This window comes from Anolis carolinensis, chromosome 1 (genome assembly GCF_035594765.1).
Source record: "Anolis carolinensis isolate JA03-04 chromosome 1, rAnoCar3.1.pri, whole genome shotgun sequence".
NCBI lineage: Eukaryota > Metazoa > Chordata > Lepidosauria > Squamata > Dactyloidae > Anolis > Anolis carolinensis.
In genome coordinates this window covers 67,161,574-67,177,234 of record NC_085841.1, presented here as the reverse complement: position 1 = coordinate 67,177,234, position 15,661 = coordinate 67,161,574, and the positions used below count along the sequence as shown (strand labels likewise).

Genomic DNA, 15,661 nt, shown 5'->3' with positions numbered 1-15,661 from the left:
TTCCTTGGTGGGTAACCACAGCAAGGAAGGGAACTGATTGCCTGTAGAGATGGACTCTTGGTCTTTCTGACTAATGCTATACTTGCACATCGAGAGGAGAAGTAATCTTCTTGTTGTCCATGTCTTTAAGTCATTTCTAACTTAACCATGAGGTCTTCTTGTCAAGATTTGTGCAGTGGCCATGGTCTTTGACTTTTTCTGAGGCTGAAAGTTTGTGACATACCCAAGGTCACCTAACAAGTTTCCATGGTTGAGTGGGATTCAAACCCTATTCTCCCAGAGTGCTTGGTGCATCTACACTGTAGAATTAATAGAGACTGTCACGACTCAAACTGCCATGGTTCAATGCCACAGAATCAAGGGAGTTGTAGCTTTACCTGGTCTCTATCCTTCTCTGCTAAAGGGTGCTGATGCTTCACCAAATTACAGCTTCTAGGATTTGATAGTATTGGACCATGACAAGTGATGTCAAACTGCTTAAATTTTATAGTGTAAGTGCTCCTCTAGTCTAACATTCAAATCATTCTACCATACTGGCCAATCCTTTCCTAAATCACACACTGTGGATGCTTTTCCTCCACTCTTCCTGAACTTCCTTCAAAAGTCCACCTCCTTGCTATTTCTGTTTTTTCACTTCTGAATAACTAGTTCACACATCTTGTAGCTCTCTCTCAAGGCTGTTGTTGCATTTTGAAATTGGATCTTGTAGCTAGAGATACCTCTTTCGTTGTATCAAAAAAGTATGTATAGATGCGTGATGCCCCCATCAACCCCATCCAGGTTATTCTTGGATATGCCACCAAAATACAGGCCCAAATTGGCAACATAAGTCTTTCAGCATATTCTCTCACAATATATTTCCTGATGAAGTCTGTTTTATGGTGATCCCATTATAGGCTTTGGGAAAGATTTAATCAGAAGAGGTTTGTCATTGCCCTACCTGAAGTTGAGGGAATGTGACATGTCTAAGGCCAGTCCATAGGTTTCCATGGCTGACAGGGATTCAAACCCATGTATCCCAGGGTCTTACTTCAGCACTCAAATCACTGCATGCTACCAGCCTTTCCCCCTCAAAATAAATATCATCAATTCAATGAGCTTTGCTTTTGCAGGACTGCAGCCCAAATGTAATGTGTGGGGAGCAGGTGACCTTTAAAAAAGTTGTTTAATCATCTAGCTAGTCACTAAAAAAAATAAAACTCTTCAGAAAATATGTGTAACGAATTAGGATCCCCCTCTTTTTCTGTGCACTCGGCTTTGAAAGGGGCAGATTTATTAGCAAGAGCTATTTTGAATTTTTCACAGCTACATGGCATCTTCCAAGCAATGAAACTTTGTCAACTACTTTTCTCAGACTCAGCCATCAATTACTTTTGTCTACTCACATTCCTGCAATATTGGCAAAGTAAGAATCCAGAAAAATTCATGACAAATCATTCCTAATTTTAAATTAGGATATTACTCTGCCCCAAAGTTTGATTTCTCATCCTGTATAGTATAGTGATTTAAGAATGCTTTTATGTGTGTCGTACCCTGCATTTAATAACTACATATGATGCCAGTGATGCTTGTCTTTATCACTTGTGACATGTTATCTCATATGTCATAATATCTGTCAATTTAAGAGTTAGATGCAAATGATATGCTAGCCCCGCCCCAGTAACTATGCCAGCTCATGCACAATAATTTCATACTATCTTTCAAAAACATTTTTTCAGAGGTTATTTGAAGAATAATATTGGAAAATATTCCCATGGATTCAAAATGTCTATTTATTTATATTTTGAATCCTGGAGATAGGAAAGCTGGTTGAAGAGGTCTGAATGGAAGAATGTGGGATAGAGCTTCCTTTCCCCACGGTATTTTCCTATTCAGCACCCTTGCCTCTGTTTGTCTGTTTAAAAGACACACACAAATACTTGCAGTTAGCATCAGCTGTCCGCTGTGTGTGTTCTACAGAGGTTGGAAAAATTTCTTTTAGGGTGACAGTTCCCAGAATTCTTCAGAAGAGCATGGCTACTAGGACTGCAAAGCTTGAGAGGTCCATTTCATAATTTTGAGATTTGTGTGATTGGTAATACAAATATCTGAATTGCTAATTAAAACAGGACCCTTCTGAAGCATTACAAAACAAAACGGAAGCCTCTGAAATGTTTTGGAGAGATTAGTAAAGATTAGTTGTTTTGTAAAATTTCAAGCTGTGCTTTTTTCAATGTACCTGTAATGAAGTGTGATTTTTTTAGTTTACAGATGCCATGTTTAACTGTGTTTTAAAAGAGTCAGTATTTCAGTTACTCTGCACTCATGAGTGGTTGACATGGAGGAGGGGGCGGCGCCAACTGCGTTTAGCTGAAGAGAGAGCAGAATTTGGAGGGAAACTCAGTCTGTGGTCAGAGAACCACAGGGAAGGTTGATTTTAGAGTCTGTGTTCTTATGAGACACAGAGAAGACTGATTCTCAGTGAAAGGATCAGGGAGGCTCAAATGTTTGATTTTGAGTCAATTTTAAAATAAGTTTGTTGACTTATTTTAAGGTAACCTGTTTCCAGATAAGTAACAGATAGGCTGTGATTGTAATTCACAGGGTGACTGCAGGTTAAAGCAGAAGAGAGAAAGAAGTGGCATTTTAAAGTTTGAAACACCTCAATATAGCATTGCAACTGTTAATCTAAGTGCCTCAAACAAGAAGAAAAGTTATTGTAACCATTAAGCCTGTGCCTGAATAAATGTGCTATTATTCCTTCAGACATCTCAGTCTCTGTCATATATACACACATTAAGAATAAATAAGAAGAAGAAAGAAAAACAAAATTTAAAAGTCTCCTCTCTAAGTAGCTAGTGGCTACGGTATCCCTATAGTGGTAGCAAGAGTTGATGATCCCCTTGACATCTGGTGGCAGCATTATAAAGACATTGACATCTGGTGGCCGCATTATAAACATCTTTACCTCTGGTGGCAGCGTAAATAAACATCTTTAATAACTGGTGCCAGCGGATATAACAATAATAATATAATATATAATTAAAAACAACCTCCATCTCCACATCTCCGCAAATTGGTGTCAGAGGTGGGATTAAAAAGTTTTTTCCCCCTGCCTGAAAAGAACCTCAGTCGTTCTTAGATCATTATAGTATCATACTCCATAATTGTCAAGGGTGCGAGGGAGTAAGGGGGCTGATGTGATTGACAATGGCAGCTGCGTGGTGTTTTTTTCCTTGTCAGCCAATCACCCGGCTTTCTGCAAAGCTGGTCTCCTCCCCTCAGCATCTGTGTTTCTTTGTGGAGTGAGTAGGAGAAAGAGAAAGACCAGTAAAAAATTAAAACATTTCCTAAAAATCACTGGATAATCAAAATGTTCTGAAATTTGGAAGGCTTAAAGTCATAATTTTTTTCCTACAAGTGTGCCAAGTTTCATCCTGATAGCCATAAAAATTATGGCAAAATAAGTCTTGAAATTTTCCCTATTGCCGTTAATGGAAGAAATCTTAATGAAAAATTACAAAGCTTCAGAGATTCGGATTACAAAATGAAACAGGCCCCCTCCGAATCTTTACAGCAGTGGATCTCAAACTGTGCTCCTCCAGATGTTTTGGACTTCAGCTCCCACAATTCCTAACAGCTAGTAAGCTGACTGGGATTTCTTGGAGCTAAAGTCCAAGACACCTGGAGAAGCACAGTTTAAGAAACACTGCTTAACAAAATGAAGTGGGGGCCATCCAAATCTCCAAAATGAATTACTAATTGGATTTTAGCTGCTTCACACACCTCTAAGACTACTGGCCATGCTGGTTGATGAATTCTGAGAATTGGATCTTTTCTCAGCTGTGACATGTATATCTATATTAAGACCTTTATGCTAAAATAATTGCCACTCCATTATCATGAAGAATCCAAATGTTGAAAAATAAGTTTACAGTAGGGTGTTCTGGATTACTAAAGAGAGGTCATAGCAGATGATTTATGGAAAAACAGTTTTAATAGATATGGCACTAGTTTGCTTTTCATGACTACTTAATAGCAACCTCTCTAGGGCTGTTCATAAAAGTGAACTCACCGCATTTTAAAAAGTTTTGGCTGGACACAGACAAACTGGGCATTTCATTTTTGACAGGCAATTTTTCTGAGGATGTTTAATTCCAATCCTTTCCTGTCAGCCCAAGATTGAAGAGGGTCAGGCACTTGTGGGCCTACTCTAGCAGTTTCTGTTTCCCAAGGCAGGCAATCAAAAAGATGAATACCATTCCTCACCTATGGTGGAAGAATTTGCCCATAAGGGAAAATACATAGAGAAGCAACTACTGAACTCAGACTGTCAGATTGTTCAACTGCCCAGATCTGCATGTTGTGCCTTCTATTTACCAGTAAAAAAAATTTTAATTGCCTACTTTTATCACCCACAATGAACTGATCAGTGAAGCATTGCAATAAACTGGGCACCCACAGCTTAGTGCAAGGTAGCTCTGTCCCAATTGTGTATTTTAAATACAAACATTCTGTTATAGAAACAGAATTTGGTCGCAACGGTAGCTATTGATGAGCTGGCACAGCAGTTACAGATACAACAGAAATGTTGTGGGATGACCTATGAAAAATTAAAAGAAACACTATGCTCTTAATGTTGCAGTGCTTCTTCACTCCCAAATTCCTGACCATACCCTTATATTCCGCTAATAGCAATCCTAAACCTGAAAAAATTAATATAGCAATTTAATTTGCTGATACAGTAATACATGGAAGGGAGCCTTCTGGAGTTTGATGAAACTTCCCTAACCCCTTGCTAAAATTTCACTCAAGAACATTTCAACACTAGCCTTGTACACCCAGCAGAACTTTTGTTAACTATTTATAGATGACCCTCCACATGTGCAAGTTTAACTTTTGCAATTTGATTATTCACTGGCTTGATCAGTATGTTCTGTAGGATTTTATAAATCATCCAGAGTGGTTCTACTATCAACTTCCACCAGCAGTTGACCACAAACTCATAATGGAAGACCTAGAGATTCCTATCAAGAATACTTCTCTAGATGTTTGTAGGCCCTCCAGTGAGATACTATGGTCAAATTCTGGTGGGAGTTCACCACAACTAAATATTTGTAAGATGTGTTCTCCCAGGTTAAAAAAATAGTTCTAGCATTGTAAATCTTAATAAACCACATCATATTCTTGAATATTTCATGTTTATGCTAACAATGTACCTATTCTTTGTCCAGAGGTTGCTGCCTCTCAATCAGTCTGGTTCTCCTTTCTGCATTTTGTCAGCTATACAACATTGTTACTTGAGAAAGGCTATCGGAAGTTTACACAAGTTCCTAAGTGTGTCTACCTCATGGACTTATATGATGGCATAAACATTCCAGCACTTTTATTTTCAGCACTAGCCCAAGAAATTCTCACCACTGGGGCAAAGGTCAAGTTGGAAAACAAAGCAAAAAACATCTTTTTATGTACAGAAGTCAGCTAGACTAGCAAATGCAGTTCTACCTCAGTACTACCAATGAGACAGGTTTTTCCACCACACTTGAGGGCATTTTAGAGATGTAGGCCAGGTTGTGCAGCACTCTGCTTTGTTCTCCATGAAAGAGATATCGCTAGAGAAACTCAGGAACAACTACAGGAGAAGAAATAACAGTACTATCCTCAAGAGCAAAAAGTTGAATATGTGGTCTTATTGGAAAAAGTGGAGGGAGAGGAGATCCAGGTCTATAATATCAAAACAAGGTCAAGACAAAACCAATGCAACAAGTCATTTGCAAAATCCAACATGAAAAGGAGTGCTGGAATCAGTTGCAAAACAGCTGGATCCAAAACAATCAGACATATTTTCAGTTATACTACTGAAGTTTTTACAGAAAATCAAAGGATCCAGCTTCGCTGATACTCCTTCAGCATTATCATGGAGGAGGAAATACAGAGGTGAAAATGTGGAAGGGAATTTTTTCACATGATCTCCTGCAATGGTGTGAAAATGGAGAACAAAGAAAAGGGGTGAAAGTGAGGACTAAATTGTAGGCTCCTTTATGTTTTCCCCTTTTATCTGTTTTAAGTTATAACCTGTTTAGAATCTCAATCCATATTGCACAGAAAAAACAATTCTTCTGTCCAAAATACACCAAGTTGCTCAAGGTAAAGTCCTTTTTGTCATACCAGAACCACCTGAATAATGGAATTGCTCTTCAGATGACCAAATCAGTTGAGCTGGAAAAAGTAGTAATCTTTTCATTGATCAGTTCTCAAACCTTTCTGTGGTAAATGCTGACACAGATTGTCCATTTTCCTGGACATCTCCTGCCAACACGAGCCTGGAAGATGCCATTAATCGTAGCCACTCCTGATCAAATTGCATAAAATTTAGCACAGTTCTGTCTTTGAATCATTCATCTCAGTTCATCTTGCCCAACATGAGATGCTCCACAGAGAGTCACCAAAGAACCTTCAAGTGAGTCTTGCTGCTCTCTACTTTGTGTGTGTGCTTTCAAGTCACCTGTTGACTTATAGTGAGCCTATGAATTTCATAGTGTTTTCTTAGCCAAGGAATACTAACCTCAGGCTGACCAGGCACAACAGCTGCCTAAATCCATTTTCTCATCCTGTTACAAACTTAGAATGGAAGGGACCTGAAGGGTTATTTATCGCTAGCCCAATCCTTTGTCCTACCAAAATAAACTACTAAAAGCACTCCTGAAAGATGTCAACCCAGCTTCTGTTTAAAGACCTTAAAAGAAAAAAGCCCACTAATCTTTTTGAAGAATCCCTTTTTTAGTCTTGGACAGTCTTTAAACAAGTTTTTCCTACTGTTTAGATGGCATCTCTTCTCTTGTCGTTTGAATCCATTGCTTTTCTGTACTAGGTTTCAAGAATAGCAAAAGAAAAACCAAGCTCAGCACAAGTTTTACATAACATACTTCAAATATTTATAGAAAGCTGCCATATCAGGTATGATATCATGTTGGTTTTAACAGGAGATCTGTATGTGTGTGCATGCATGTGCATGCCTTCAAGTTATCTGTTGACTTATGGCAACCCAATCAATTTCATTGGGTTTTCTTAGGCTAGGAATCCTTAGAGGTAGCTTTGATAGTTCCTTACTTTCAAATGTATACAGCACCTGGTATTATTAATGGTTTCTGTTCCAAGTACTAAGCAAAGCTGACCTTGGTTAGCTTCAAAGTAGATGCCTACTGTACCAGGTATAAAATTTAGCAAGCCAGAACTGCTGAATTAGGTTTGCTCTGCATATCCTTTTTAATTCTTGTACTCAATATTCAGTTTAATAATTTGACTCTTGAGCGGAATTGTTTTCCTTTTTATGCTTTCAAGAGTTGAACTGTATCACTTGCATTGCTTAGACTATTTGACTATACATTACTAAATGAATCACAAAGAGGGTCAGGGGGAAGAAATGATAAAATAAAATGTGAGCAAAGTATTCTCTGGACTATGCAATGTTTCAAAACTAGAAGTGAATGTTTTAACATATCTAATTTCTCAAGGACGGTTGTGCATATTTTGGCAATCTATAAGGCCACTGGAGGGTCCCAGAGCCGGAACACACACACACACACACACAGACTTGTCACAGTTGCCCATTCATGAGTTGCATATAAAAATAGGTGTTCTTGTTATTTGTCTTCACATCATTTCTGACCTATTGTGATCATAAGGCAAATCCAGCACAGGGTTTCCTTGCCAATATTAGTTCACAGGGAGTTTGTCATTGCCTTTCTCTGAAACTGAGAGAATAAGATTGGCCCAAAAGAATCCAAAGGATTTGCATGGCTGAGTAGGACTTCGAACCCTAGTCCCCGAGAATCACCTAGCACTCAAAACACTCTCTCCAAGGCCAATCTGGCTCTCTAACTTTTCCCAACTTACGCTCTTTGCCAGACAAGATACTCACTTGCCTTAGCTGGGAATTAACTAGGATCAGGCAATGACAGAAATGAAGTTGACTCAAGTAGTGTGGGTCTAATAAACTATCTTGGGGCAGGGGGATAGTGGCCATAGCAAGTGACCATAGAGTAATAGTGGTCCATTGCTAGATCCTTTCCTGACACTGATGAGAGTTTCTGTCACACATTTCATCGCACGCTGAAATTTCTTCTGTGAATTTCCTAGGTTGTTGTTGTTCATAAGTAGCTGTTGGTGCTTCATAAATTACTAATGCCATCTTAGATCATACAGACATTAAAGACATATATTTTTAATTATAGATATGTATATCATTTATTATTTAATAGTTTTGTTGAACTGTATTCTGAAATTAAATTAATGCCTAGCCACAAGTCTCTGACCTCACCCACTGTTTCTCACAATTTACTCATTCTCCAGACTAAGAAGCAATTGGGAATAATGGGGTTTGATCTGCTTTGATCTAGGCTGATATATCCGAAATACTTGACGATTTGATTCATTCTTTAATTACAGTATATCTACAGTGCTTCCAGTTTACAGTTAAGGTGTATAAGCAAGTGGCAGTACTTGGCTGTGTGCCTCCAAGTGATTTTTGACTGAAACTAACGTGATGTTTTCTTGCTAATATTGATCCAGAAAGAGGTCTCTTATTGTCTTTCTCAAAGACAGAGATAGTGTGATTTGGCCAACATCACCCAATGGGTTTCTGTGGTTGAATAAGGATTTGGATGCTGGAGATTTAGTTCAACACCGCCATGCTCACTCTCAAGTGGTGGAGTTACCTAAGGGGAAACTGCATGCAAAATGCCTCATACCAACTCTTCCACAATAGAAATTACAGGGAGGAAGTACACAGTCCACTTTCTTTTGCCTTTCCAAGACATGAAGGTTTCAGAATTATCTGGTTCAAAGTATAGGGAAACTGGTAAGAATGTGGCCCAGCTCTGCTTGGAAAGCCAGATAAAGAGAGCTTTCCTTCCACATGAGACACGATGAATGTAAGATAGTGAGATTTGTGCTTGTTCGGTTGCTTTAATGTGTTAGCTGGTAATTATAGCATGTGGATGATCACCAAGGACTTATATTCTATGTATCATCAACACATACAGTACATATCTCAGGTCCCATCTACACTGCCATATAAAATCCATATTGTCTACTTTGATAATCTAGATTATATGGCAGTGTAGATCCAGACAGAATCAAAAGTTAATCAAGAATAGAAAATGTTCTACCTATAGGCAGCAATGAAAGGAACTATGTAATTATGACTCCCCTTCTGCAGAAAGATTGTCCTTGGGTTCAAGAACAATGGTCTCCGTTATTAAAATTAAGGAGGTCTGTTGTCACTGTCTTTATAAAATAACACCCAGTTATTGCATTCTGGAGGATCCTGTGCTTTAAGAGAATGATCTATTAGTATGATATTAATAAAATATTTCACCAAGAGGCAGCTAAGCATTTGGTTTATTAAAGAAACTTTACTACTTTGTTTCACAGTTTAACTGAATACATTTAAAAATGAGTAGAAATACAAGTACACATACTCTCTCCAACAGCTAACAGAAGAAATAATAATATAATGTGCATACTTACTTTACAGAATTCAGCTTTCATAACAAAGCAGGAGAACCTATTTACAATACTGATGGGGATTTCTCAAATAATGGCCATGGTTCTTCTGTCTTTCTTGGTACTGCCTTATAAACAACCCAATTTAAGTCCTGGACTACACAGGTTCGAAAGAGATTTTGACTCCAGATCTCTGAGGATGCAAAGTTCTACTCAAATGAAGAAAGATTTCAAGATGAGAACCCATGACAGAATCTTGTCTTTGCTGGTCTTCAGAGGTTTCAATCTTTCAACACATTGTAATCCATTTTAAATGTTGATTGACATATTCCGCAGGTGATTGTCTTAAGGTATACAGTAAACAGATAAAGAATATATACATATACAAAAGTATCCTAACAAATAAATATATGGAAGTTAATGCTGAAATAAAATAAATAAGAAAAAAGCCCTTCAAATGTGCACTCTCTATTTAGAGCTGGATTTCAAGCATATTTTTAACAACGTGTCTTTTAACACATAACAGTATTTTGAACAGCCTGAAACAACCAATTATTATTGTTAAGGACGGTTTCACACACCTGACAGATTTCTATACAGAAATCACAGCAGGTAGAAGAACTAAATATGATCATCAGTGACATGTTCACCACCTGTATGCATAATGGTAAAATAGAGTCACTTTTCAATGAATTGCTTATAACTTCGAGAATATACAAAGGAGAAATATAAATGTGGACAAACAGATATCTACAAAGGACCTAAGTGTGCTGTGTCAGTTTACAGGCTGCAGTCTTGTGCACATTTACCTTGAATCCCTCTGTACAGTGGGATTGTCTTCTGAGTAAATATGCATACGATTGCTCTGCATAAGAATAAAAGTCACTTGTACATAGAGGCACTTTGAAAAAAGGAACTTGCTTGCAAAACTTTGAAAGCTGTATTTGCTGTACAGGAAAGAGCTCTTTTTGATTGTCATTTCAAGTCAGTCACAAGAAAACAAGCATACAACTGTGCATAAATCTGCAAATTGGAGGGCAACTACGTATATGGTCAAGGCACATCTATTCTTTGGTTTCAATATTTTCCAGGCAACATCTTTTTAAGGCTGATTGCACTTAAGTATTTCAAACAAGGAAAGCATTCCAGTTTGAGCCAGTGCACACTACTCCAAATGTGCCAGGCCCTTTTCTTTCCAAGATCAATCAGTATAATAAAAGTATCACATGAAGTAACTATCGGTTCAGGCCATAGTTTTGAACATGAAAAAATCCAACATGAGACTGAGATTTATTCTCAGAGTGTCAGAGTGAGCTAACTCATTCATTATGGACCTGGTGCAGTCTTTACTGAAGAAAATAAATCTGATAAGAAACACATATTAAACTGTTATAGTTTAGTAGTAAACATACAATATTTTAAGCAACTTCACACATGATGTTGTTGTCATCAGTCATGAACAGGAAGTGATGAATTGACTAATATCAATCAAGAAATGCAGAAAGAGCTTTGATGCTTCTCATAGTAAGCTTCTTATACAAATATCTGTATTATGAAATGAAACACTTCAGCTGAGGTAACTGTGTTAATATATTGAAACAAAAAGAATAAAAAGTGTTGTTGAACCCTAAGACCAACAATGGGTTTTTGACATAAGCTTTTTTGGACATATCCAAAAGAGATAGAGACATGGATGTATGAATCAGCTTAATATTGTAAGTTCCATGTACCTAGTTCAATTTCTGGAATATTTTTAAAAAGACACACAGAGGAGCTATTCGTGAATTTATTTTCTTTGTCAAGACTGGGACATGACTGCAAAGATGGAAACAGGCATAGTATGCAATTCCAGTAGAGTCTGCATGATCAAAATAGGTTGCGTACCGTTTTTGTAAGGTGTCTGTGCCATTATCAATACATCATAATACTGAAAGGACCATAAAGCAATTAGTGCAGTTACTTTGCCACGAGCCTCATGATTTTTCTCCCCACCCTCCTGAAGTCTTCCTTGTGGATTACCATTTTAGAGCAGCAACAAAGTCTCTGTTCATAAGGTCTACATAGAAGGAGTTGTGACAGGTGTCCATGTGGAAGCAAGTCTAGCATGCACTGAGGCATCATACTGGCCATCGGCAATGTCTGTTGGTGTCCCACTGTCATATAATGGAGATCCTGAGGAAGCAGTAGTTACTGAATGAGAAAGGGCAGGGTAATGGGTTGCTGAGCCTCGCAAAAACTGGGTTCCTATCCCACTGGATACCCCACTTGTTTGTGACACTGGTGAGATGGTGCTGTTGCTCACAGACCACAAATTGGGATACTGGCTGGAAGGGAAAGAAAAATAAATTTTAACATTCAAATTAGATATTGTGTGACCAGTGGGCTCAGCCATGAATCCACTGGGTATACTGATGTGATACACAATTGCTCATGAAATGCAAGAGGATGTCCAGAAGAAAAACACTATCAATGTAGACAACATCAAATAATTATAAAATCATACCATCAATAGGCTCCACTTTTGTTACTTTGATTTTGAACTCCTCCAATACAGTGGAGTGCATACAATTTTCAAATATGAAAAATATGTGCTTATTACTAGTCCCAACTAGAGTAGGTATACTGAATCAGCAGAATTCATGTATGTATAGATTCATCAGTAGTTGATTTAAAGGTCTGTTTTCATTGGGATTACCCACTAGAAATACTCTAGCTTGGATTCACTCTTAGTGCTAATTGTACTTTGCTGAATTTTGTACTTTGATAAATTGGAATTTTTTTACAAAACAGGCATATTTGTGCACAACACTGTTCCTGCTGAGCCCTGTTGGAAGTCATTCAATAACAAATGTTGGGCAGCTCTCACTAGATGGATATCTTGTCCATGTTTAGCAAATGACATTTTCCCTGTCTTATGTAGATCATTTGGGAAATCCTGAAAGGGAAACAGAGTTCTTCTTCACTTGAAGCCCATAAGACAAGGGAGGCCAACTGCCAAGGTTTGGAGGCAGACACCCTTTAGAGGCTTTGGAGGACTATAGGCCTCCACACCGCACTAAGCTTTCTGGTTTTTTCCAATGATTTGATGTCAAATGTCCCTGACAGCACCTGATTAGAAAGGCAGTATGGTGTGGTTTGGGTGCTGGACTCTAGAAACTAGGGTTCACTGTTTTGCTCAACCAGGGAAATAAAGTGGATGACATTGGGTGAGTGACACACTCTCAGCCTCAGAAAGCCCTGTGATATGTTCAATCTGAAATAACCTGAAGGCACATAACACAATAACACTATTGTCAAGTTAATTTGCTATTGCAAAAAAAAGCCTGCTCCTGGGCCTAAAACTGCCCAAATATAGAAACCAAAATGTGGTCAAATTCCCCCTCATCAAGCCAGTGGATATAAATATGGAAATTTACTCATGTATATTTCAGAACCTCAAGTGACAAGGAACAAAGCCTCCACCACGCCAAGACCAGTCCCAGAAATTCAAGGAAAATAGACTGGGACAGGAGATAGATTATAGTGTGTTTAAAAAACAACAACAACAACCCATTAGTTAAAACCTGACCATATCCCAAGGCTTTAGATAAGTCTGAACCTTGACTTAGCAGGGCTTGTACCTACACTGCAACTGTGCTCTTCTAGAATTTCTGTTCATTTCCATGAGATTTGCACAGCCCGCTGACAACAAATTCCTTTTTAAAAGGCCCATTTCAGTTTGTGAAAATTTAAAAGCTTTATTGTGCATGAAATTGGGAATACCTGGAGCTGGTTGGAGGACCAGTACTATGACTCATAGGCAACATACTTGTTGGCGGTGGGACTCCCAGACTGGACCAATTGTCATGTGGCTGAAGCATAGAAAGGCAAGCTGAAGAGCTGTCCCCATAAGCAGCTGCAAAACAAGAGAAGTATCTATTTAAAGTGAAAAATAATCTTTGTTTGTGGCTTTATCAGGAATTCATAAAAAAGTTTCTATTTAAAAACTGGAATGATGGGTTGACCAATCAACCCATCTGCCACTCCTGGATTTAAGACCTGATCCGCACTGCCATAAATGCAGTTCGAGTCAGTATGAAAAATGTTAGCTTGGAGATTGCACAGGGGTACTGTCAACCACCCTGGAACCAGACAGTTGGCCCCACAGCCCAACCATGCTGAAATTGGTATCTGTACAGGTATTGAGCAGGATTTCAACCCCCCAGCACCTCCTCCCACTCCCTCCCTCCCCCCCCCCAGTCAGAAAACAATACTTATCTTGAGTGGCTTGCTCTCCTTTTCCTAGTTTGCCCCCATGTGACTAAGCAAAGCAAATTCAAAGAAGTAAGCCCCTCCTCTCTTCCCAAATTCCCAGGCTCAATCACATGGCAGCTAACCAGAAAAAGAGTTGGCAGATAAGTACAGTTTTCTTTCTTTCTTTCTTTGGTGGGGGTGCTGGGGGGGGGGGGGGGGCAAGGGGAAGACTGCCTAAGCCTGGGGAAGGTGCTATGGCTGTGAGAACATGATTCTGGATGCTGCATAGGGATCAGGAGATAACTGTCCCCACTCCGCCAACACATGGAAAGATCTGAATCCTGGAACAGTATTCAGACCGTCCCCTGTGTTGTTGTTTTATACCAAAGGTGCAGCAACATTAAATAGCTATCCTGGATTAAATGGCATCAACCTGCATGCATTGTGTGGGCACATGCAGGCTATTGCAACTTTGCACTGCATTATTTGGCAGTGTAGAAATATCCTTATAAAGCATGGTATGTAAGGCTTGAATAGATTCTTTGTACAGAATTAAGAGATAATAGACAAAACTTCTTACATTATATTCCTGTGTGATTTAAAGTATGCAAAGGAATGCAGTCTTAAAAGTGAAAAACAGTGGAAAATGTGAGCACACATATTTGGATGTCCCATTTTATGAATTTATTTTTAAGCAATTTTGGACTTTTTAAAAATTTATTTACTTTGTTTTATACTCCGCCTTCTCTCCCTCATTGAGGGACTCAAGAGCGGCTTACAGTTGGTGACAATTTGATGCCATTCAAACCTAGGACAATACAAACTCAAATACATGCAAATTGAGCAATTCAAAGCATTACTAACAACTCATGAAAACAACAATACATGATAAAGCAATATTAAAACTAGCTATATTCAAAGTCAGCTATATTAAAACCCATTCTATCTCATTTCCATAGTCAAAGTCTATTCCACTAGAAAGCAACATAACGAAACTGAAACTGTGTGAAACTGAAACTCATACTTTGAATACATCATGAGATGACATGACACTGGGAAAATAGTAAGCAGTGGGGGCAGGGACTGCATTGCAGATGCATTGATTCTGTCAAGACAAGCCCTCAGTCTGTAAGATCAACTAGGCTGTTAATATCATTCAGAATTTTCCTCAAGCAAGAACTAATAGTAACTAGATAAAATTGCATTCCTAAAGAAGATGAAAATTAAATAATTCCATTTAATTATTTATTCATAAGTAACTTTTGAGCATATTCCAAAACTTAAGCAAAGGAGAAATGTTTTAAAAACTATGAGATCACTCATACTGGCTCCATAGATGACCTACTGATATCTCCTTAAATCTACCAGCTTTTCACAATTTGGTTGTTGCTAGGTCCACTAAGACATGCAAATAAATAGCAGAAATTTCATATTTTATCATTCACTGCATCAAAATAGCTATACACCAAATCTGCATTAAAAATGACTGAATTTAAGATTTTTAAAGAATTATGATAGATTTCAAGGGACTACTGCCAAAAGCTATGCAGAAAACAGAAATTTAAAACAATAAAATATAAATTACAATTAACAAAAATTTTAGGTATTTAAAATAGTCACAATACTTTTAAAATTATATTATAAAAGATGAGGTAGACTTGCTTTCTACTGTGATTCATTTTAAGTGATAATGTATAAAATGTATCTACATGGCCTCCTCCAGTCCATTGCTTAGTTCACCATGATTTTTTCAAATTGGTTTTGAGCATTTCTCAGCAGTCAACAATATGAAACCTGTTGACTGCTAAATTATCTTGTTTGCCCATTACCTACACACTGCTGGTATTTGATCTTCTAGTCAACTTCTAATGATATCAAACAAGAAGACAATACAAACCACCTACTTGGAGAACTGGTTCTGTGAGTGTATGGATTTGGATAA

At 38.1% G+C, this 15,661-nt stretch overlaps 1 protein-coding gene across 2 annotated transcripts in view; it reads right to left on the bottom strand.

Annotated features, from left to right (window-relative positions):
• Nucleotides 1–9,363: 9,363 nt before the first annotated feature.
• Nucleotides 9,364–15,661, bottom strand: part of tbxt (T-box transcription factor T) — a 19,519-nt gene continuing 13,221 nt past the window's right edge. For both annotated transcript variants that reach the window (XM_003227164.4, XM_062976336.1), the window contains exons 6-8: nucleotides 15,624–15,661; nucleotides 13,249–13,381; nucleotides 9,364–11,810 (exon numbers count right to left, since the gene is read on the bottom strand). The exon at nucleotides 15,624–15,661 is cut by the window's right edge and continues 139 nt beyond it. In XM_003227164.4, the coding sequence (XP_003227212.2) occupies nucleotides 11,543–11,810; nucleotides 13,249–13,381; nucleotides 15,624–15,661 (439 nt within the window). In that variant the 3' untranslated portion in view covers nucleotides 9,364–11,542. The remainder of the gene's footprint in view (nucleotides 11,811–13,248; nucleotides 13,382–15,623) is intronic.